At 40.1% G+C, this 22726-nt stretch overlaps 1 protein-coding gene and 1 long non-coding RNA gene across 2 annotated transcripts in view; one reads left to right on the forward strand and one right to left on the reverse strand.

The window, feature by feature from the left end:
- AHRR (aryl hydrocarbon receptor repressor) overlaps positions 1 to 14503 on the forward strand; it is an 87869-nt gene extending 73366 nt beyond the window's left edge. The window contains exons 5-11 of the mRNA XM_076332231.1: positions 2855 to 2944; positions 4260 to 4389; positions 5852 to 5985; positions 7332 to 7531; positions 9187 to 9305; positions 10254 to 10395; positions 12966 to 14503. Of these exons, the coding sequence (XP_076188346.1) occupies positions 2855 to 2944; positions 4260 to 4389; positions 5852 to 5985; positions 7332 to 7531; positions 9187 to 9305; positions 10254 to 10395; positions 12966 to 14085 (1935 nt within the window). The 3' untranslated portion in view covers positions 14086 to 14503. The remainder of the gene's footprint in view (positions 1 to 2854; positions 2945 to 4259; positions 4390 to 5851; positions 5986 to 7331; positions 7532 to 9186; positions 9306 to 10253; positions 10396 to 12965) is intronic.
- Positions 11871 to 21888, reverse strand: LOC143157410 (uncharacterized). Its single transcript, XR_012994783.1, has 3 exons — positions 21773 to 21888; positions 15841 to 15895; positions 11871 to 12334 (listed from the first exon to the last, which is right to left on the reverse strand). It is a non-coding gene; the product is annotated as an uncharacterized LOC143157410 (long non-coding RNA).
- Positions 21889 to 22726: the final 838 nt, after the last annotated feature.

Genomic DNA, 22726 nt, shown 5'->3' on the forward strand with positions numbered 1-22726 from the left:
TCCTCTCTTTTTAGTGCAGTTGAAGCAGCAGGTTTCCCAGCTAAAATGAGGTTTAGACACATGAAATTTGTGTTAATGCTCAATAGCTTCATGTGGCTCCATAAAAGTCATTGTTGCACCAAAGTGCGTTTTGCTTTTCCTGCCTTCAGGGCAGAGCATCTGATGTCTGCGTTCGGGGACATGAAAACCAGGCAATGCTTAGTTAAGAGATCTTAACTCAGGAGAGGACATCAGCATTTTGAGAACAAACCAAAAGCAAATCAGGGGAAGTTTGTAATCTCTTCAGTTACATACCTCCCTCAAATCCATACTTGCTTCTGGCTTAACTTAAACACATGGCTCCTTGAACTTTTCCTCCACTTCTTCTTTCCTCTTGCTCCCTCCCACCCTTCCTTAATACCTCCTCCAACCTCACAGATGTAGTTGCCAGTCCACTGATCCGAACCCTTAGAAGTACACATGGTCCCATTTCCCCTTCTCATTTTTACAAACTGCTGCACCTGGTCCAGTCCAACTCTGGCTTTGTGAAGGAAAAACTTGTGTAAAGAAACAGCTGCCTGCCTTCCACTGTGGGGGAGCAAGTTTTACATCTTACAGGTAGAGACTGATCTCTTGCGATACATGTCTGGGCCTAAAGAGTATATATCTATATGTTGGATGAAGAAGATTCATTTTCGAATAGGGATATTTATTTCTTGATTCATAACAACAATCCTTGGCAAAAGCAGGTGCTCCCTCATCTATTTCCTACAGGGGCTGCAAAACTCCAGCTTGCCTGCAGGACAATGGAAGGCACATTTTAAGGATGTTCAGCATGATACTGTGAGAGCTTCTTTGATCATATTCAGATCTTGTAGTCATTTTTGAAGCCTTCCCAGATAGGGCTTGGTGCATTAATTTGTATAGGTTAAGAACATTTCTTTAATGCTCTTAATTTCTACCTGTCCAGGCTGCACGGGCTGGACTGGAGGTCTTTTGGAACGTGCACGGTAACAGCCACAGACATCTGCATGAAGGAGCTCCCTTAAATGTCCTGTGGTTATCTTTGTGGAAATTTTTAGTCTGTCCAAATTAAAAGGCCTGCCAGATATTCAAAAAGTAATAAAATTCCTAACATCACATCACTGATAGTTTCATTGCTGTGAAGATGAGTCCAAAGAGACAAGGTGCCAAAAATGCTTTCTTATTTCCACTTGACATTGGAAATGGATATGGTAGATACCATCTATGGAGGCTCCTCTCAGTGCAATGAAAGGCACAGATGTGAAGATGCAGAAATCTTGACCCACCGTCTTCTGTTTGGTGAGGTGCTGGGATGAATTTGGGCATTATTTAGAGCAGAAAATAGCACCAGTCCAGCAACTCCGTCTGCTTTAAGAGTAGACAGGGATAACTAGTGTTCAACACAAACCCAATTAGCCAGAGATAACACTTATTCTGGAAAGGATCTGTATCTATGGAGCTGACCTGGAGCTGAACACGGTTTGCCCTTGACTATTCTTAGCCATGACTCATGGTTAGCATTGACTTGATTGAATCAGTTGCTGCTACAGCTCTTTCCAAACAGAGGTGAGCCATTGCAGTGTCTCCATTAGATTTCTCCAGTCACCAGTTCACAGGTTCTTTGAGGTGCAGAGCCCCTGGCCATGTATGGCCCCATTGGGCCACGTTTCCAAAGGTGCTCCAGATTTATGATTTGGGCCAAATCTTCTGAGGAGGTCAGCCTATTGTGCACTGAACTCTTGAAATTCTGCCCACCATTGTCACAGTGGGAACAGGCTTCGAGCAGTCTTGGAAATCTGGTCCTTATTTAGGAACTGAAAAGAGAACCAAGCTCACAAGAATATGTCAGTGTATCTGGTTACCGAGCAATTGAAAATCTGCCCTCATTGTGCTTCAGGATTAACTCAGGATTAATAGGCACATCGCTACAACAGTAAATTGAGAGAAAGGTGAAGCAAGGATAATAATAATATAGCAGTATTTCATCAGCAGCTATTTGAACTGTAATCTCAAAAGACCTCAAAACCATCACATGAAAGGATCATCTAAACTACCTTGGAATGCAAGCCTGCAGGAGTGAAGATATGTTACTGAATCTTTATCAAGGGAAGAGAGGCAAAATCAGTCAGTCTGCATGCAGCATGATGGATCTTAATGTTTACGTCATGTATTTCATTTAATCCTTACTTTTATTTTTGGATTTCTCTGGTTGCTTTCCTTGCATCACTGAGTCTATGAGAATTAATTTAGTGTTTTTCCAGACTAAACATTGGTCTGTATCAGTGAAGTATTTATTGCCTATTTTTTATATTAATTGCATTTATGCAATTATGCTATGTATGTATTTTTATAGAAGCTTAAGAAAATAGCCATACTTTAAAATACACGTCCAGTTTTAGAGTCATAGCTACAACAGCACATGTATTTAATTTTCTTGTTGGAGATTATTATATTATCTATATGTATCAATGCATATTGATTCAAAGCAATTATTATGGAATGTGATGTTTTCAATTAAAAGAAAAAAAAAGTAGTTGACACGCTATTAAACTTTTAATTATATGAATTAATGACAAAATAAAATTTGAAGTAGATAATAAACTAGTAATGTAATATGGTAGTTACACTGTAATTAGCTATCCTAACTTTTTGAAAAAAGGAAAAAAGCATGTTCCAGATTGTTATTCATTTTTTCATGTTAGAAAAAAAAGGCCCTTCTGCAAAAATTTGATGTCCAACTTTTTTGCAGTGATTTTTTCATATCTAGAATATTCTTAAAATTACGTTTTATACCCATTTTACTCTTTACTTTCTGATTATATTTTTAATTGTTTTGTTTTCCCTTCTTTAGTCACTGAACGGTTTTGCGTTGGTGGTGAGTGCAGATGGAATGATATTTTATGCATCATCGACGATTGTGGATTATCTAGGGTTTCATCAGGTAAATATATTAACAAATATTTAGAATACTTAGTCACTGTCATTGTAATGACTTTCTTGTAGTCACTCCTGCTAACTGGCTTTCTAAAATGCAGCACTCTGTTGTTTTGCCTTATCCTTCTTCTGCTGATTAGACATACCCTGCTACTGAAATTAAGTTATTTTACTATGCCATTTCAGACTAATTTTCTTTTTTTTTTTTTTGTGATCTGACAGGTGAAGATTAATTCCTTGTAATGTTGTTCCTTTTGTAAAACTTTTGTTAACAGAAACATGATCTAGTATAAAAATAAGATTTAGCTAAAAGTTTCCTTTCGATTTCAGTATAAGATGCTGCTATTCTAGACTGGTTGCCTGTGTATAATAAATATATTGTAAAGTCACAGAATGACAGAACCGTGTAGTTGGAAAGGACCTCTGGAGGTCATCTAGTCCAACCTCCTGCTCAAAGCAGATCCAGTTAGAACAGGTTGATCCAGGACTCATCCTGTCAAGTTTTGAGTTTCTATGACCCCTCTGGAAGACCTGTTCCAGTGTTTAACCACCCTGACTGTAAATTTTTTTTGCTTATATCAAGTCCCAGTTTCCCATGTTGCAACTTGTGTCTGTTGCTTCTTGTCCTCCCACTTTGTTCTTCTGAGAACAGTCAGGCTTTTTCTTCTCTACACCCACTCATTCGGTTGATGTAGACAGCAGTAAGTTCTTCCTGAAGTTTTCTCTTCTTACAGCATAACAAACCCTGCTCTTTCCTCTCCTGATATGTCATGTGCTCCAGCCCTCTTACGTGTCTTGGTAGCACTCTCCTGGGCTCACTTTGGTATGCTAATATCTTTCTTTTCCTGGAGTACTCAAAATTAGAGAGAACTTTGCCTTTGTTGAACTTCCTGAGGTTCCTGTCAGCCCATTTTTACAGGCCATCAAGGTCTGAGTAGCCATCCTGCTCTCCCCAGCTGGTACCCTCTGCAAACCTGCTGAGAGTGCACTCTATCCCATCATTCACTAATCAAGAAATTAAACAGGGTTGGTCCCAGCATCAAACCCTGGGGGATGCCACTAGTTCCCAGCTGCCAGTTGGACTTCTTTTATGACTCACATTTGCATATGCACAAAAGAATTTAGAATAAAAAGAATCATCTTAGGATATGAAGTCAAAAAGCAGATGTGAAAAACAGGGGCCTCTGAAATAACTTTCCTCAGTCAATCTTTGCTCTGAAGGTATCTTACACCAGTCATTATTTTAAGGAAAGTATCAACCTAAAGATGTGCCGGCCCCACTACACTTACAAATTAAACATTTCTTGTTGTAATTGTTTCAGACTGATGTAATGCACCAAAATATATATGATTACATTCACGTGGATGATCGCCAGGATTTCTGTAGACAACTGCACTGGGCCATGAATCCTCCCCAGATGTTGTCTGGACAGCAACTACAGACAGAAACAGGTGGGATTGCATATGTTGATTGGAAACATAGGCACCGCTGTATAGAGGTAGAACTGCACTCCACCTATGCCCGTGTCTGTTCCACGTCAAGTCAGATTCTTCACTGGAAAGCTGCATAGTGGCCATCTATAATGTCATTGTCCCACAGATGATGTTTCTTCCTGATCCCTGAAATTTGTAAGGTAGTGTGTGCCATTGAGGCTACGAAGTTAATGTTTCCTTTATTTTTCTCTGACTAGTGTACCTACGGATATTCTTATCCATGCAGAATGAACAGCATCAGTGCTCATCCTACCAACCTTTTGTTCACACTGATCAGGACATTAATGTTCTTCTCATTAATGCAAAAAAATCCCATGCAAAACATTTCTCTACAGAACCACAGTGGCAACATCACTTTCTGCCATTTTTTTTTCCATGCAAAATTACGTAGACAGGAGTCTTCAGAAGAACAAGTAGGTTTAGCAACGCACTTTTTCCTCTGAGGCTGTATTTCCCTAGGATGGCAGGTGGATATGTGTGCTCAAGGTTTCTCCTACATGAGGCATTAAGCTGAAATCACAACTACAGAAAATACAATGGGGTTGAAATTGTTAACTTTAAAAAGAATTATTGATCCCAGCAAAATATATGCATCACCAGAAGGCGAGGAAGTAACTGAGGAAAGAAATTGAGGAAGCGCAGCCTCCAGGTGGGTGGGGAGAAACTTCCAAGAAATCCTTCAGCAGCCTTTATGAAGTCCTCAGGAACACAGTCATGAAACTTTGGTAGAATTTCTTGCCGTTTCTGTGTTTTGTGAGAGTCTTACAGATATCTGAGGAACTTTGCAAGATGTTGTAGGAAGTACACAGAAAACAAACTAAACAATGTGCATTAATATTTCAAACTATAAAAAGTTACAAATATTTGGAATTTTTGTCCTAGTACAGTGGAGAATTTCAGTTCCTGAGTTCATACTTCTGTACAAATACTTGTGTCTTTTGGGAAATAAGTATTTCAAAAGCTATGCACTTGTAGTCCAAAACTGGAAAACACTTCATTAAAAACCAAGGAGGCAATGGCTGAACATTAGCTAATCAGCCACTGTTCATTTGTTTGGTTTTTTTCTTGCATTAGCATTTTCCTTATTTTGTTCCTTTTTCTAATGTATATTTTGTGTGATCTCTGATCTCAAAACCAGCAACATCTGTTACCCTGCTTTGCATCATTAAAAATCACAAAAACTCAGGAAATAAAAAAGTCAAAGTTTCTGAAGAAACTCACCTGAATCCCGTAGTAGAGCTTTTCTTTCTTCTTTTGGTAGAGCATGTGCAGATGTATCTATACATGATACAATTTAATATTCACCCTTCCATAAAGTAATTTTTAGCAATTTCCGTAACAGCTTCTTCAACTGGCTACAGAACATTTTCATTCTTTCTTAGCGTGATCTGACATATATTGCCTCCACTGTTGCTCCTAGGAGAAGAATATATTCTCAGTAAATTGTTTAAAGCACAAGAGAATGACAGCATGACAACAGATTATTCTTCCTTCTTAACTCGTTGTTTCATCTGTCGAGTTCGCTGCTTGTTGGACAGTACTTCTGGCTTCCTTGTAAGTATAATTTCACTTAGAGGACTGTAGTCATGACATACTAGATTTTAATTACTGCATATGAAAAATATGCAGTAATTATATTTCAACATAAATATTGAATATAAATATTGCGGAGAGCCATGGACAGGATACATTTTTCATTTGTTGTGTACTAACAACAAACACCTAAGACATTTATTAATATGTATAAAGAGTGATGGGAGAAAAGAAGGTTGTAATATTTGGAATTGAAAGAATCTATAAACTTCTATATTTTAAGCTCTTTTGGACAATATCTGTCCTCGATTTGTACTGGGCCTGGCTCAAGGGTGGCAAGCCTGAGTTTTAATGATTAACATTTAAGCACAAAGTATTTGCTTTAAGGAACAGGAATAATAATGATCCATTTTCCCCTTTTGTAAAGGGTCCTTTAATAATAAAAAACAGAATTAGAAAGTCTCTCACGCTCCTCAAATATCCTTACTAGGAGTAGCTCATTTCTAGAAATAACTTCCCCATTTGCTTAGTAAAGACCAAAGCTGTTTCTTCTCATGACGAAGTACAGCACATGTGAAGAAAATGAGAGGATCAGCACGAGACAGGGAAATGCAACTTCTGTCTCAGATGTTCATTTGCTGGAAGACTATGCGTCTGAACAGCCATACCAGTTAGTCATTTCTGCATCCCTGTTATGATCTTGTAGCTCTGGAAAATGCCCAACTCAAAAGGACTGATTTTTCTCTGGTCATTTTGTGGTAGGTAATTTTTTCACCGAGAGGCAGCAGCTTGCTATTAACTTGATCTCTGCCTTCTGATTATATGGAGATTTGAGGCAGGGATGGATGGTTCCTTCCAAGCGATGTACTTTGTATCCGGCTGTCTTGGGCGCATCTTTTCCCTCGGCGTCTGCCTGCACAGCCCCTGGGTTGTGCCAGTCCATATACTTCCTAAAGAAAGTGCAGGGCAACAGGAAAGAAACTCGGGAACCATTTCACTGGAGAGAACAGAGCATGGAAAAATAATAGTTCCAGCTTCAGAGTGAGGCACAGAGGAAATAGCTGTTTGCACCACCATACGCTGCCCATCTCGGCAAACAGAACGTAACACAGAACTTGAAGTACACAGGAGAGAAAAAAACAAAAACCAGCCTCAAATGTCTCATTTTACTGTTGATAGTACCTCCACTCACCATGCCTCCGAAATGTCATGGTTTAAATTGTATGAAGATAATGAAATTCCTAGTTTTTCTCCCTGTTTCAAAACCGGTTTTGGTGTTAAACAACACGGTCCATAGGTTGTATTAGCATTTTAAATGTTTACACATTAAATGCTTAAGATAATTCTATTGTTTTTTTGTATAACAGACAATGCAGTTCCAAGGCAAACTAAAGTTTCTTTTTGGACAAAGGAAGAAGTCCTCTTCAGGAACAGTATTGCCACCTCAGCTGTCCTTATTTTGCATAGTGGTACCACTTCTGCTCCCTTCCGTGACAGAGATGAAGATGAAAAGCCTGCTTGTGAAAGCAAAACACAAAGCTGATGATGCAGCAGCAGTGAATACAAAGTATTTTCAAATTAATCTTTTAGCAGTTAGTAAAGTATACTATGGGCTTTATGTTTATTAAGCATGTAAAAAGCACAAATTAGGCTAAATAACTCCATTTTAAAACTCTTTCTTAGAAAAGTGAATAATTTATCTGGATTTAACTATATAATACAGAATAACTATGAGATGAGATGAGATGACATAATAATATATTGTACTTTACATATAATACATATTATTATATTGCTGTATTTAATTTTATATAAAAACTGGAAAGTTAGGCTATCTTCCTAACCTTCAGAAGTTACCAACACAGTAAGTCATTCTACTAGTTGTAAAAATGGAAAAGAAAAAGTATTTTCACTGAGAGTTTTCAAATTTCAGTATCTTCTGGTAGCACAATTATTTGGACTGGGGCATTTTGGTAGCAAACAAAGGAAAAGGAACGCTTCAGAAAGCTGAATATGCGTGTGTGTTCACATAGAGCCAAATGAGATGTATTTGGTGTATGTATTTATCTTACAACAGAAGGCTTATGAACACGTAAGTCTACAATTGCACTAAATGGCCTGGGGCTGATCACTGGGTAGCAATCACAGAAGACCAGGACACATTGTGTTCAGACTCGTTTCCTTCCTAACACCTATTTTCGTTACTCTTCTATGATCAAATTTTAGTTGATGTTTGGGGCTAGGATTATGTTTTCCCTTATTTGGTTAAATATAACCTTACAGCAATGAGGTCCACTGCTGTGAAGCAAAATGCTCATCAGTGTGACTGACAGCATCATAATTTGGCTTTTAATTGGAATATGTTTGTGTATGTGTGGATTTACTATCCAGACGTGTAATGTGGTTCTAGCACATACATCCTTTTGACAAGAATTAAATTACTGGAAGGCTGATATAATGGACTACGCAGGCTTTTGGAACAGAGTTGGAAAGTCATTTCCACTTGCTAGTTTTTCAGTGGCCCAGGTGAAATTAATCGATGATCAGAATTCAGCTCCTAGGAGTTAAGTTTTACCAACTGACTGGACAGCGGCCAAGGATTTGACAAGAATGATAGTGGGCATTTAACTTCAGTGTTTCCTTTGGTTCAGGCCTAAAGCATGCTAGCCAGGGATGGTGGGCAAATTTATATAGTCATTCTTTTTCTGATGGTCTTAATAAAGAGAAAAATTTGTAAAGCAGTGTTACGGACTTTGCACCCTTTCCAAGCCCTAACATGCATTTTGAACTAAAAAATGGAAGAAATTCATTCAAATCATATGATGATTATTGCAAACTGAAGTCATGCTAACTCTTAAGTGCATTGCTGGTCAGTGTGATGTACGTACCTTGAATGTACTTTGAATAGGCAGAGCAGAGTATACACAGCATTTGTCTCAATTCAAGCTGAAACTTATTATTCCAGATATAGTGAGTTGTGAGCAGAATATTCCTAAACATAACTATTCTCCTTAATTGAATGCAGAATTCAGTCATACGCCAGTGTGAGCAACCGAATGATGCAGGAAACATAGATAATTATTTAGTGTTGGTTACTATATATTTAAACCATAACTCTTTGCTAATGGTCAACAGCTTGAGGATCACATCTTTCAGAGTTTGTGATTTTACTGTGTTGTCACTCAGTGACAAGGAATTTTCCACATATTCTGTCCTCTACAGCTCCAGTTCCAAAGGTAATTCAGGGCTGTGTGAAGCAGCAGAATTATATGGAAGAAACAGTCATCATGAAGGTGCTGCTTTCACTAATGTGTTACAGATTGCTGAAAACCAAATCAAAGGTGTGTCTGCTAAGTACTTCTGCAATATATACAGTTTATGGAGAAAGAACCTTGTCTTGACTTTTCTTTTCTCCTGTTAGGTTTTCAGGTTTTGGTCCCAATGCTCTCTTTTTTCTGCTCTCTAAAACCCCTTCTTTAAAAAACTGCAAAACAAATTGTCTGCCTCAAAAGATAATACCAATCAGTCTGCTATTTCAGAGTGGCCAGAAATACTGTGATGCCAAGTTTACAGATACATAAACATTCATAGTAAATAAGAATACTCCACGTATGCTTTCCTAAAAAAGGCAGCACTGAATTTAATAAGATTATGTGAAAATCTTAATAATTAATGACAATATCTATCCCTCTTTGAGGAAAACTGGATGATATGTTACAAATGCTACTTTTCCCCAAAGATCAGAAAACAGAGGAAAAATAGAATGTATTGTCTTCAAAACTCATGATTTGTTTGCAGCTTTGACTTGCTTTTCCAGTGTTTGGCTGTGCTATATTATGAGAGTCTATGCTGTATTTCAGATTTTACAATGGATAAAATTTTGATGGTGAGTCTACCCTAGTGGGCAACTTATTCTTGAGTAGAGTTGTACTCAGCCTTCTGTCATACCTGCTGGAAACCTTTAACTTCTTTAAAACCATTCCTCTGTCATAGCCCCATTTTTCTGAACATTTTCTTGTTGGTATAGTGCTATTACTGAGAGAGAAAAATTATAATGAACTAATAATACTGAAAAATCCTTGGTTACAGTTTAAGTGCCTCATTAGGTTTTTCAAATTTTATTTTTTACATGTGATTTGCCTAGTTTTGTGACAGATTTTAGCTTGTATTTTCCTATGCTGATGATTCCAGGGCAGCAAACAAACCTGTGAACATTCACCCACAGTTTAGGTAAGAAAAAATACTAAATACTGCTTGTATTAAAATAGATTTTCTTTTAAATTGCATAGCAAAGAATAATGGAGAAAACGGCATTTCTCTAGTCAAAGTACAAACAAACGAAGATCACTGGGTCTGGGTTCAAGCTAACACTCAACTTCTGTATCGAAGTGGTTGTTCAGAATATGTCCTTGCTCAACAGCAAATGTTAAAGTAAGTATATTTTCCAATACTAAAAAAACCTCTGTATTTCAGAAAAATGAATGTATTCTTTATGTATGAGATCTTTAAAAGTACTGTAGTGACCTAAAAGAAGAGCTGAATGAGAAGTATTTAGTTTACTTACAAAATGGAAATCCATTTTTGTCTTGAATCATATGAAATGGCTGTTATAATCGTAAACAATATTCATTTTTTTTCTTCAGCCTTTTTTTCTTCTGAAGTTGAGTGTACATACATACTAAACCAGAATAATTCAAAACCAAAATGCTTGATTATTAATATGTTTTGACTTTCTTGCACAAAAATGTATTTTGGGGGTTTGTTTTACTTTGCAGCTGAAACCCTTCGCTGATTTAGTGTCCTGGTTTTTCTACTTTTTAACATTTGATTATGTTAAGCTTTTTTTTTTTCGTTATGGATGACAGCTGAGCTCATGTTTTTAGTTGTGGATGTTCAACATAATCTAAACAGGGATGCTCATATTCATTGTATGTTTGTAGATAGATACATCTAGTTGGCTGTAGGCTCAGCCTTGGAGTGGAAACTAATCTCACAGATTTGCATTCAAAGAGGACCTCTCCGTTGGGTTTTACCCTTTCCTCCCAAATAGGCTTTTCTTCTTTCCTCCATGGGATTCTCTGTTCCAGTTACTGTGGGCCTTGTTGAGGTATCTCTTCAAGCTGGTCTGAGGGAAGAGATAAGAGGGTGGACTGAATGAGCAGGGGCCAGGAGGTGTACACAGTCACCATCTGGCCCAGTGGAAAAAATGTGGCTGTTACCACTGTTTTTTTCCTTTAGGATGCCTCACAGGTGGAAGAAATAAATGAAAAAGTCCTTGAACTTCTAGAGTAGGTATCACTTGCAGGCAGCGTATCTCCCAGGATCCACGTGAATAGCGGAGGAGCTCCCACCTGAGGGTGGTGGAACTCTTTACCATTACTGGGACGGCACAAACATCATCTTGCCATGCTGTTAAGAAGCAGATTAAATGGGGCTGTTTCTTGTATTCAAGTCTCTACTTCTAAATTGTTTTCTGTGTAATTAAGCGTGCTCTTTGATGTTTGTTTAGTTACATTTTTACCCTCTGAGTGGTTAAAATCCTTCCTTTGTGCTTGATAGTTCCTGCAGACTGAAGTGTTACAAGAGTTGGCCTTGGAGATTACATTTTCTGTCGGGATAGTCTGCAATAGACTTCATCCCTACTACTACTTTTTTGGTTAAAATGTATGCTGTCTTCCTGGAAACATACATTCTTTTGGAGAATTTTCACTGGATACTATTTCACTGTAAAATTCTTCATTTGGGGGTCTAAGCTTTTGTGACTATTGCATTTTGTTCAGTCCATTGCTTCCCAGTTAGACCATTTCCTGAGAAGCTAGTTCTGCAGCAAACTTGTATCATACCATTTGCATCTCAAGATTATCAATAATAACAATAACAATATTTAGCAGAGGACTGAAAATATTTAATACCTAATGGAAAAAAAAAGAGAGAAAATATTCTCCTTTATTGGTGTACAATTACCACAGTGGGACATTCTCTCTTTGTAATAACATGGACTCCCTCTACTGGAAAATCCTATACTTGCACATTGAGTCCATATCGAAGGAAAAAATTGCTAATAATGAGCTAAGAAAAAAGCCTTCTAAAACCCTTACTAGCTCTCCAGGTTTTCATGCTCGGTTTCTTATTGAGATGTCCACTTCTTGTTTGGAGAGGGAGGGGGCGGGTTTGTAGCACTGATCCTGCCTGGTCCGGAATCTGCACGCTAGTGAATTCCAGACAAATCCCGAACCTGAAGATTTGGACCCCAAGTTCTGAAAACTGCTGCATCGGGCATGGAAATGCTCAGGCAACCTTCTCTGCCAGAGCTCTTCACTAATGTTGAGTACTTCAGCTGGAGGTCATGGAAAATGAATTCACTGGCCATCTTAGAAAACGAAAGACAACACAAATTAAGTTAGACATGTAAAATGTCTATGCCCAATGTGAACATCTGTGACTACTCTGGACACTTAAGTCAGGCACTTTATTTCCTCTCAGCTAACTCTGCATTCTCAAAATATAACACCCCCATGGTTCTCCCTCAAATCACTTTGATCAGAAAGTTCTGATGTGTCCAAATAATTCCTTGTTAACAAAATACATCTCATTTAAGATACTCTTTGCATTTTATCTCTAGATTTTTCTGCATACAAATATTATTTAGGTATATTTTAAGGGAAGAACAAAAGTGTAAGGTAGTTACTATACTGTACTACAATATTTGAGGTCTTTGTGAACTGTGTGCCTGAAATGGAAGAGTAAATGCATGTCAGCATTTAAATGAAACAGTGCCACAGAAAGGTAGCTGTGCACACACATTGACGCCCAGATGCATGCACACTCTTTTTTTCTCTTCAACAAGTGCAAAGGCCATATGGACAAGAGCGTGAGAGTCCCATATTAAGTTAAGGACATAGTATTGCTTGTAATGTATGTTGAGCCACTCCGTTTGTATGCCAGAAAACATCCATTTAGAAACCTCTGATTGACTGATTTTTTTCTACTTTTATTGAAAGGGAAGAAGACGAACAACTGAAGATACCAAGCAGTTTTGCCAGTTTGAAAGGAAACCTGGAGGGACTTTCCTATAACAGTGCTATTGAAACTCTGGGCCAGTGGAAGCATCTTAACTGGACAGCAGTAAAAAACGAACAAGATAATGTAAAAGTGAAGTTTGAGCCTCATACAAACGGTGAGTGTTTTATGCAAGAGGAACCTCTCAGTTCTAACACATCAGTTTTAGGCGTTCAGAACAACTGCACCACAAACGGTGGCTGGACTTTAAGAAACTCAAGCTCTTGTTCTATGAGCCAGCGAATGAACACATGTTCAAACAGGAGAGCTGGATCATTCTACAACAGAGACCAAAGTTTCTTAAATTTAGCATCAACTTGCCCTTCCCACTGGGGGAGTGCAGAAAGCTGCCAGCCTTACTCGGACGTACAACAACGTTGTGCAGAGAACTATGCGATGGACCATCTGAAACTGCAGAGACAGTTAATATCCTCAGAGTCTCTCTATGACGCAGCCTGTCCCTTGGAGATGCCTATCAAAACAGAATACGATTCCGATTCCGAAAACATTGCTGATATCTACCTGACATCGCAAAACCGAGCCTGGCTGGATGAGAACGGCTCGGGGAGAAAGCAGGTGTTTAGCTACCCCAATAGAGTGCACCTCAAAACAGAACCGGACCTCTGTGAGCCAGCCTCACCTTGTCAGAAGCCAAGGCACTGCCTTTACACACCTCATAATTGGCAATGCATTGTAGCAAATCATCCCAACAACCTGAACCTGAACAGATCTTGCAAGGGTTCTCGTAGCAAGGAGGTGGCCCCATTTTGCCCTCAGAACTCCTCCGGGTGTTGGGAAAGCATGCCTGACCTGCCGCACACGGCGTGCTACGGCCACTTCTACAGCCCCAGCCCAGGGGAGGAGAAAGAGCAGAATAACGAGGTGTTTAAAATGCCGTGTGAATTTAAAAACCCCTGCTTGGTTCAAGCAATCAAGCGTGAGCCCCTGGATTCTCCACCATTGTCCAACAGTGGACAGAACAGAGTACACGTGAGCTTCCCTGAAAATACATTAGCAGGTCCTGTGCCTCATAAAACCACTGAATGTTCATTTTTACAATAGATTTTATAACATTTTGAATATTTATAACATAATAATGTTAAAAGCAAGAAGTTGTAGATTCTCTTCCAGTTGGGTTAAATGAGTTCCTAAAATTAAAAGCCAGTGGAAAGATTTTGAGAGAGTGTGTGTGCATCTGTGTGTGAAAAAAACCAGACAGAGACACACACACATCCTACACCCCCTACCCCCTGCTACTGCCCTTCTCTTAGTGATCTTTGGAAAGAAAGAAAGACAAAGAGAAAGACAGAGAGAAAGACAGAAAGACAGAAAGACAGACAGACAGAAAGAAAGAAAGAAAGAAAGAAAGAAAGAAAGAAAGAAAGAAAGAAAGAAAGAAAGAAAGAAAGACAGAAAAAGATAAAATCTCAGGCACAGAAAAATAATCATTAGTCACTGCACAGGTATACCTGCTAATTTGTCTTTATCATCTTTCCTCTCTTGTCTACAGTTCATTACCAAGGTCTAGCTAATTCTGTTTCCTGCCTTTGTTCTGTTTGTTTGTCTCAAGCTGATGTAATGCCTCTGTGCAATAAGAAAATGTTTATGGTCTTTAGTGTGGCCAGTTTACCTTAGGAGTTTTTGCATTTTTATTTTTTTGCTACTTTAGTAAGAAGCATCAGCTATTCCTTTTTCTCAACATTAAATTGATGGCAACAGGCAAGGGCCTCCCAAAACAACTTCTTAATTTAAAAGGATAGCATTAATTAAAACAAATTACTTTCACAATATGCATTAGAAATTATTTCACTTCAAACTGAAGTTCTTCCCAAGTTTCCTTGATAATACAAATGTTTTAGTACCCATATTTTTCCATTTTAAAGCCATCAGCCTTTCATGTTGCTGTTTGAAAGACTGAACAATGGGATGTTATCCACTTCTATAAATGAGTTACAAACTGCTGTTAAATGTACATGAGAAGAAAATATTTCTCCAATTATTTCCCTTGCTGTGACTTGTAACATTAACAAAGGAAATGCACTTTTTTATTTGATAGTATCTCTCTGGCTGACAGCAGCTTGCTAGACATCATCACCTGACATCAAAACCAAATCCCACACTAAGATTAGAGATGTTATTTTCAAAGCATCCTAGTTTCATTCCCAAAAGAAAATCTTAATCTGAGAGCTAATTGGAGGATGTATGCCTTTCAAAAGCACTTTGGTGCACTTTGGTGCTTTTGAAAACAGATCCGTATGCTTTCCTTTGAACACAGGCAGTAATGTATTTCCACAAAAAAAAAAAAATCTACAACTTCTGTTTTTTTTGTTGTTGTTGTAGCTTGACTCCTGCACTAACTTTTTTTTAAAAATTGCACTATTTCAACTTTATATCAACTTCACCTATATAAAAACCACATCATTTAAAAAAAGCTTAGATGTATATGTGCTTTTCGAAAGAAGCCCTATAAGGAATGTTTTCTTTTTCAAAATGTTATAAATAATTATAATGTCTTCATTTCTATATCTACTAGTCACTAAGGGCATGGCTTTACATGCCAGACAAGTGGCATAAACTTCTCCCGAATGCTATGAGTATGTGGGATAAATGTAGTTTTCAGGTAGGGAAATGGTTCTGCACCTGGGAGGCTGCTCTTCTTCAAGACTGTCTGCCTTCTCTGATAGAAAATACTGCCTGTAAGTTAGAGTTGGCAGATGTAAAGATATACATTCTCTGCATGTCAGTTAAGTGCTTATGGACAATGGTTTGATCTGAAATGCTGCACTTTACACTGAAATGGTTGAGATACACACGTACCTTTTGATGACTGTCCTGCAGAAGGCAGTATTCCCAGCAGAAAGGCAAGAGTGGACTGTAAAGAAGTGCAATAATGTCTTACTGTAGCTCAAGTTAAATCTGCCATAGTCCAGCTGACCATACCCAAGCCATGAGGACATCTCTCTTTTTTTGTGCCTGAGGTAAATCAGCTCCCCGTTGGCTATGTGCTGCCTCTTATTTGAGACAGTCTTGATATCCTTGGCTTAATACTCTTACCAGTGAGTGCAATGCAACACCAGACCCCTTTCAGAGATGAGACCGTAATGGTGGAATTTACACCGCTCTCTGGTACACCACGGTTCATGTCACATAAATTTAATCCCAAACGCAAAAATACTTCTAGGCAAGCAAACTGGTTACTCATGTAGAGTGAGACTGTCAGATGTCAGTGGCGCTGCACAACTCTGCCTTGTTGATTCACTGTCTGCAAAAATAAGAGCAAGCAGTTCCTTTTAGACTCTCTCAGAGTAGCTCTCATAGGCCATTGCTTGGCGTGCAGCAGTGGCACAGCTTACGTCCCGGTGCCAGACACTCTGCTGTGGCTGCACAGCTGCTGGTAGGGTTGTGCTATGAACTGTGTAATATTCTCCAGTCCAGCTCCTTGTGCAGCTGCCTGGCAGAAATGGGATAGGGTGGAGACAGGGTAGCGTGGGAATAGGTGGCTGTGGGCAAGTGGAGGACAGGCCAGCATGACTGCTGAAAAGCTGCTTGTTTAATTCCATGCTTGGACTCCCTGTCACACCCCTCTGAATTAGAGTACCTGGGGCTGGTTTCGCACTACCTTGCACCTTCTCTCATCATTTACATTAATGCAACATGACTGTAAAACACTATTATCCTCATCTGGACATGCTGGTGCCATTTTGCACGGATGTAAGTGGTCACACGAGGTGCAACTCTGTAGAGGACTGTGCCACTGAATGCCCGTCTGTGCTTAGACATATTTCCTGGCATGACTACAGTGGGAGAACTACACCAGCCCAATTTCTCTCTTCAGTGCGGAAGCAACATACTAACAACAGGAGTTCTCTACAGATCTCTCCGTTACAGAATAAAGGCTATTTTGTTGACATAACTCTATCTACTCTAAGGCTTTCCTGGTTTATTTCAGCTGGGATGATTTTTCTCATGTTCCCAACAAACCCAGGCACATCTTACGCATCTTAATTGATATTATAGAGGTAGATGAAGCTTCTGCATGTAAGAGAATCTAATCTGATATAAGAGATGCAACGGTCTTCTAGGAGGATGGATGAACGTGTGACTCAAAAGTGAGGTGTCACCTTCTGACTCTCCCCTGTGTAAATGCAGTCAGATGTGCTTGCTTGTTGTTCCATAAAGTCTGAACCCAAGAAAAACACACTTACCCTGAGCATCACGTTTCGATTTGGCCCACTTAATTTGTGGCCGAGTTGTTATTCCAGGTCTCACATGAAAAAATGGGGCATCAGTGGAATTGTTTCTAGTCTAAGTTATCACACACATGCAGGAATCTCCTAAGAACTGTGCTTATAAAGAGATCAGCAGCTTATCCTCTTTTTGGACAATCGCTAGCCACTGTCGATAGCAAACAAAGACCAGTTCCTTCTAAGTTCTTGGTATATTGCACCATTTGGAAAGAACAGAGGAAACAAATGCTAAAAAAGAATCTCTTGCTATCTGCTGTCAAGGCACAGATATTCCTCCATCCTCTCCCCATGACAGGTGCCCTGGATTGAGTCTGGACTGAAAACTGACATCGCATTGTACCCTGTTAAATTGCCACTGATTTAATCTTATAAAAGCTTTTTGTATGCAGACATTAATGATCCCCTGACACTGATCATTAAATAGCATGAAAGACAGAGCAGTTGTTTTAAATGGTTACATTTTCTTGGTGTTTTTTTTTGCTTTGGTATTATTTTAAAAACTAGCACTGAGAAGTAGGGTTTAAGATGTTTTCAATCACTGGTGTTTAGCTTTTCTCCTTAACGAGCTGGTATTTGTATCCCTCAAGTGCAGCCCTAAAGTCCGTTTTAGGAGCCTCCCATTGCTCAACAATAAAAAAAATCTTCTTGTAGAAGAAATGCCTAGTCAAACGCTTGCCTGATAGGAACTTGGAGCATTCAGGCTGAAAGAAATGCCTTTCTTTTTCCAGTGCGTGCCTCTAACACCTGACTGATGATAGCATTCAAACTTCTTCAGCCATAACCTCTCCAGAGTCTGAGACAGAATGAGCTCATGAATTCTGGTGTTCAGGAAGGGTATTTTTTGGTATGGAAGGTGAGCAGTTCTAAAAGCTCTGAGAATGTGTCTCCCTCTGAGATGTTACTCGTTCCACAAACAGCAGAGGCTATTATCAATGCTAAAGCTTCCAGTTAAGGTCTTGTCTTTACTGAGAATGTGGCCTGATTTTAGCTACCAGCAGACAACTGCTGAGCACCATAGAAATGCTAGTCCAACTGAAGTACACCCGTGTAAGCCACTATTTTTACTGAAAACCAACCTGATCTGAGCTAGGAGTAAACTTGTACGGCAAAAAGAGTGGATTTTCCTGCTGCTTCTAAGGTTTGCTGGGATGCAGTTACACCAGTGGCTGAAACTGGGTCAGACCTCCACTGTAGATAACACTATCAATAATTTATATTCACTTTAGACTCTTTGGATACCAAAGCAGAGCTTTGTTTTGAAAATCTGAAGTGAGGGCAGCAGTGCGCAAGGGGTAAGCTGGTTTCAGTTGGTCCTCAGTTTGGAGATTTAACTAGTGAAATGAAAGATCAAGGGACTGTACCTAAATTCTCTGTAGGAAAGACCGACTTCCTACTCCTTGATTGTAATACAGTAACGTGAAGTATCTCTCTATGTTTTAATTGCCCTTTATTAGAACACAGTGATGTATTCTTAAAATCCTTAGAACTGAGTCTCCTCTGGATGGCATAGGGAGGTCTGACATTTGCGCATCAGCCAGTTCAGTAAGACTTCAGGTGCTGATCCTTTGATATGGTATTGAGATCGACAGGGCATGTGCAATTCTTCCCGAAATTCCTAGTGCTTAAAATACTTAAGTGGGAGGCAACGAGCCTGAGGCAAGGAATATTCTGTGGGATAAGATCAGCTTCTGCTGCCTAGAAGCCTTTCTTAACTCTTTTGTTGAAGCCATATTGGAACTTAAGTAGGACAGCCTCTCCCACTGTAGTTATTTCAGAAAAGCCATTAATCTGTCTTAACAATGTGTGATGTTTTAATTGTAATAGTTAAAAGACACCATTTCCCCTACCTATGAATACATACATTGCCTTAGGTAGTGGGAAAAAGTTAACGTACTCATTTTCTTTCATCAGAGTATCAGGTAACTAAAAAACCCAACCTCAGAATGATGGAGGTGTAGAGCCATTGTTCTGTTTTTCTTGTCTTTTCTTTCTGCTCTCTTCTTTTCCTTTCTTTCTCTCTACTGTCTTAGTGTAAACATTACAAATGGAAAGACTTTTCTGATTATATTGAGACAAAAACCCTAAACCTAAACCAGACTGTAGAAAATTTCTTGCTAGAAAAGGAGTTTCTTTCCCTGGAGTTTCTTCTTCTCTTTTAAATCTTGCAAAGTCCTATGTGAAATCATGTGTCGCAACTGAAGCAGACTTCTGTAACATGCGTAGTGAGCGAAGAGATTCTGCAGGTGGCCATGCTCAGGTTGTAGTCACAAGGTTCTTACTTCGCTGAAGGAGACTCATACAACAGGGCTGCCGGTAGCTTATGTTCACAGACACTACCACCCTGACAAATACATCTTTGTCGTGTTTGAATACACGTGGCATATGTTCTTGTCATTATAAATACCTTTCCCTGTCATGCTACCAGAAATTCTTCTGAACAAAATCATCAGTGACAGGCTGAAAAATATACTAAAACCACAAAGTACTTTTTAAAAAAAAAACATACGGAGATCCAAGCACTTGCCTGTGCTTAGGCAAAGACTTTCTTTGGGTGGAGGTTTGGAAGGAAAGTAAAAAAAGATTGCTAAGACAAATTTTGGGGACAAAAATATCACCTTGATCGATATATTGCTGTCGAGGTGTAATTATTCTGTGACTACAGCATTAATTCTCCACCCACTGCTAATAACTCTCTGCTCTGAAATCATGTCTTTTTCTGTTGAATTGAATTTGTAACTTTTCAGGCTGAAAATAATTTGTTGAAAACAAAGATTGAGGTAATTCAGTGCTAAGCTGTATTTCTCAATCAGACTGAAAACATCATTCTAGGAAGCATGAAGTGCTCCTGCTCCTTTCCTGGGGTTAGTCTTCGAAACTCTGGCAAATTCAGGGTCTGCATCAACTCTCTTGCTGCTGGTCATTGTAGCTCAGTCATGCAGCTGGTGCTCTAACTGTGCACTCTGAAGTTTCTCGGGATTTCCTTGATGCAACAGGGCTCCAGGGATAGCTGTACAACAGCCAAAACTTCCAGTTTCACATTTGTATTGGTAGAATTATGGTATTCCAATGACTAATACAAAAACGTGGCAGGAGGTAATAGAACATCAGCTGCTTAGCTAGTCTCAGTAATTGTATTTGACTAATTAAAAGGCTATGTTAAAAAAAGGAAGTGAAGTTCTGGTCTAGAGCTCCCCATTTTGCACAGGAGGGTGTAATAGGAGTTACACCGCTGTTCTGCCTCTTCTTAGGTCACGCTTTGGTCTCTCCCTTCCTTATCCCTTCTGAACCTCTTTTTTTCTTTTTTTTTTTTTTAACTTTTGGACTGTATGTATCCTCCCTTTGTTCATTTAAAATGTGAGATACGGAGAGGCAAGCATCAACTGTTGTGTGTTTTTTTTAAATTTTGTCTTTCTAAGAAAGAATTTCAAAGCGGCAAAAGTTATCTCAGTCCTCAGTAACAGTATTCAGTTTTCTTTCTACTCTTATCATAGCCAAAAAAATTCTTCCTCTACATGGTCAATAACCTTCCCTCTTCTGAAAGGGTCCTTTCTCACACCCCTTCCCCCCCCCAGCTTCTTAACAAAACCAAAGAACACTTTCTTCCTTCAAGGCAGTTGTGTCCGTCAAAAAAACTTCCTTTATCCTCCTCTAGCTTTTCTACCTTTGTGATTTTATAGGATGGTACATTGTGGCCTCCGCCCTTTCTGTCTTCTGCATCTGTAGCTTTATTTCCGCTTTAGGCATGCTTCAAAAGTTTTGCCAAAAGAGCGATGTTAGGCAGAAGCGCAATCCCCCACTTCCCCCCTGCCCTCCTTCGTAAGACAGAGGTACTCACTAATTGCAGCTGTACTCCTAAACCAGAAAAAAAGTCAACTTGCTGGTGAAATATCACCCTGTCTTCAGGAGGCTGTACTGCCAAGAAACGCTGAGCTACCACCAGCAGTTGAGTTCTGCAAGTACACACACAGCCAAATCCTTTTGTGTCTCTCCTTCAAAAAAACAAGGAACTCATTTTCTCCTTTTTTGTTTCTCTCATTTTTTTCTACACGTGTTTATTCTTTCACCGTGCAATTGCACTTTTGATACGTAATTCTTTTTTTAAAAGAAGGGTATGGAAGCATTACACAACCTGTACAGTGTTTTCAATTAGTCTATTTTAGGTTTTGAGATTAGAGCCACAAGGAATTATCAAGCGCTTTAATGTGACTCCACGTAAAGGCCCCTGACTGTTGCAGAAATGCCCATGAAAAATACCAGTACAAGTAGTATCATTCGTCTAGAAAAGGGGTATAATCTGCCATCAAACTCCGCTAACAATCCCGTATTGAAAGTGCCGTTCCTGCTCCTCCTGAAGAAACACAGCGGAGGACAAGACTAAAAAAAAAGGTGCGTGGAGATCTGCCAACAGTTTTGGCCTAAGTGGCAATTGCACGATTCCCAAAACCAAGGGCACGTTTCTGGAGAGACCACCACAACCACCCGAGCATTATTTGAAAACGTACCGGTTTGTGCGTGGAACGCGTGCGTTTAGGCGTGCGATTCGGGCACGCGTGCTGCCTACTTTGACAGCTGAAGCGTTCGGGCAGGCCGGCGGCGGGCAGGCACAGCTCCAGCCCCAACGGCCGGCCCCAACGGCCGCCCCGGGGAAGTCAACCCAGCAGCTCCTGCGAAAGCAGAACCAGTTAACGGCAGTACCCCTGGTAACGCGTAACCTGACCAGTACCGACTGTGTAACCTGACCAGTACCGACTGTGTAACCTGACCAGTACCGACTCTGCTGCTTCGTGTACAAGTATAATAGACGTCACCATGTATCACTAGCGGGCTAATTAAAAACAGGCAGTAAAACGTGGGTTTGATATTTTGGAATTTTGTTAAAACCGGTGCACTTTTCTGTTATTTTTTTGTACTGTTTCCTCAGCCTGCTTTTAGAAGGAACTTTCAAGCGTATTTCTTAAATTATATTTTACATTTATTACCAGTCAGAAGTGTAAAGTCAAGACGTTTTAAAATAAATATTTGCATTTAAATTAAAGCCGTTGCCGAGCCTGTTTCCTGCCCCTTCTCCGGGGCCCGCAGGCTGCACGCCCCACGGCCCCCGACCGCCTGCGGCACGGGGCAGGGGGGACGCGGCCGCCACCCCCCGCCGGTTCGCTCGCGCTGGCCCCGCCCGGCCCGCCAGGGGTCGCCAGGAAGCCGCCGGGGAGGGCGGGGCTGCCGCCGCCGGGGAGGGCGGGGCTGCCGCCTCCGGAGGGAGGGGAGGGGAGGGCTCAGGCTCCCCGCCGCGCCAGGCGGTGCTGGCTCCCCATTGGTTGAGGCGGGCGGCTTCTTGCCTATTGGCTACTTGCCTACCAGCGGGGGCGCGGCGCTGGGGCTGTCACCGGTTTCGGCCCCCGGCTGTCTCCCCGTCGCCGCGAAGCAGCGGAAGTGACGAACGGGGGGGGGGCGGGGCCGGA

This window comes from Aptenodytes patagonicus, chromosome 2 (assembly GCF_965638725.1).
Source record: "Aptenodytes patagonicus chromosome 2, bAptPat1.pri.cur, whole genome shotgun sequence".
Classification (NCBI taxonomy): Eukaryota; Metazoa; Chordata; class Aves; order Sphenisciformes; family Spheniscidae; genus Aptenodytes; species Aptenodytes patagonicus.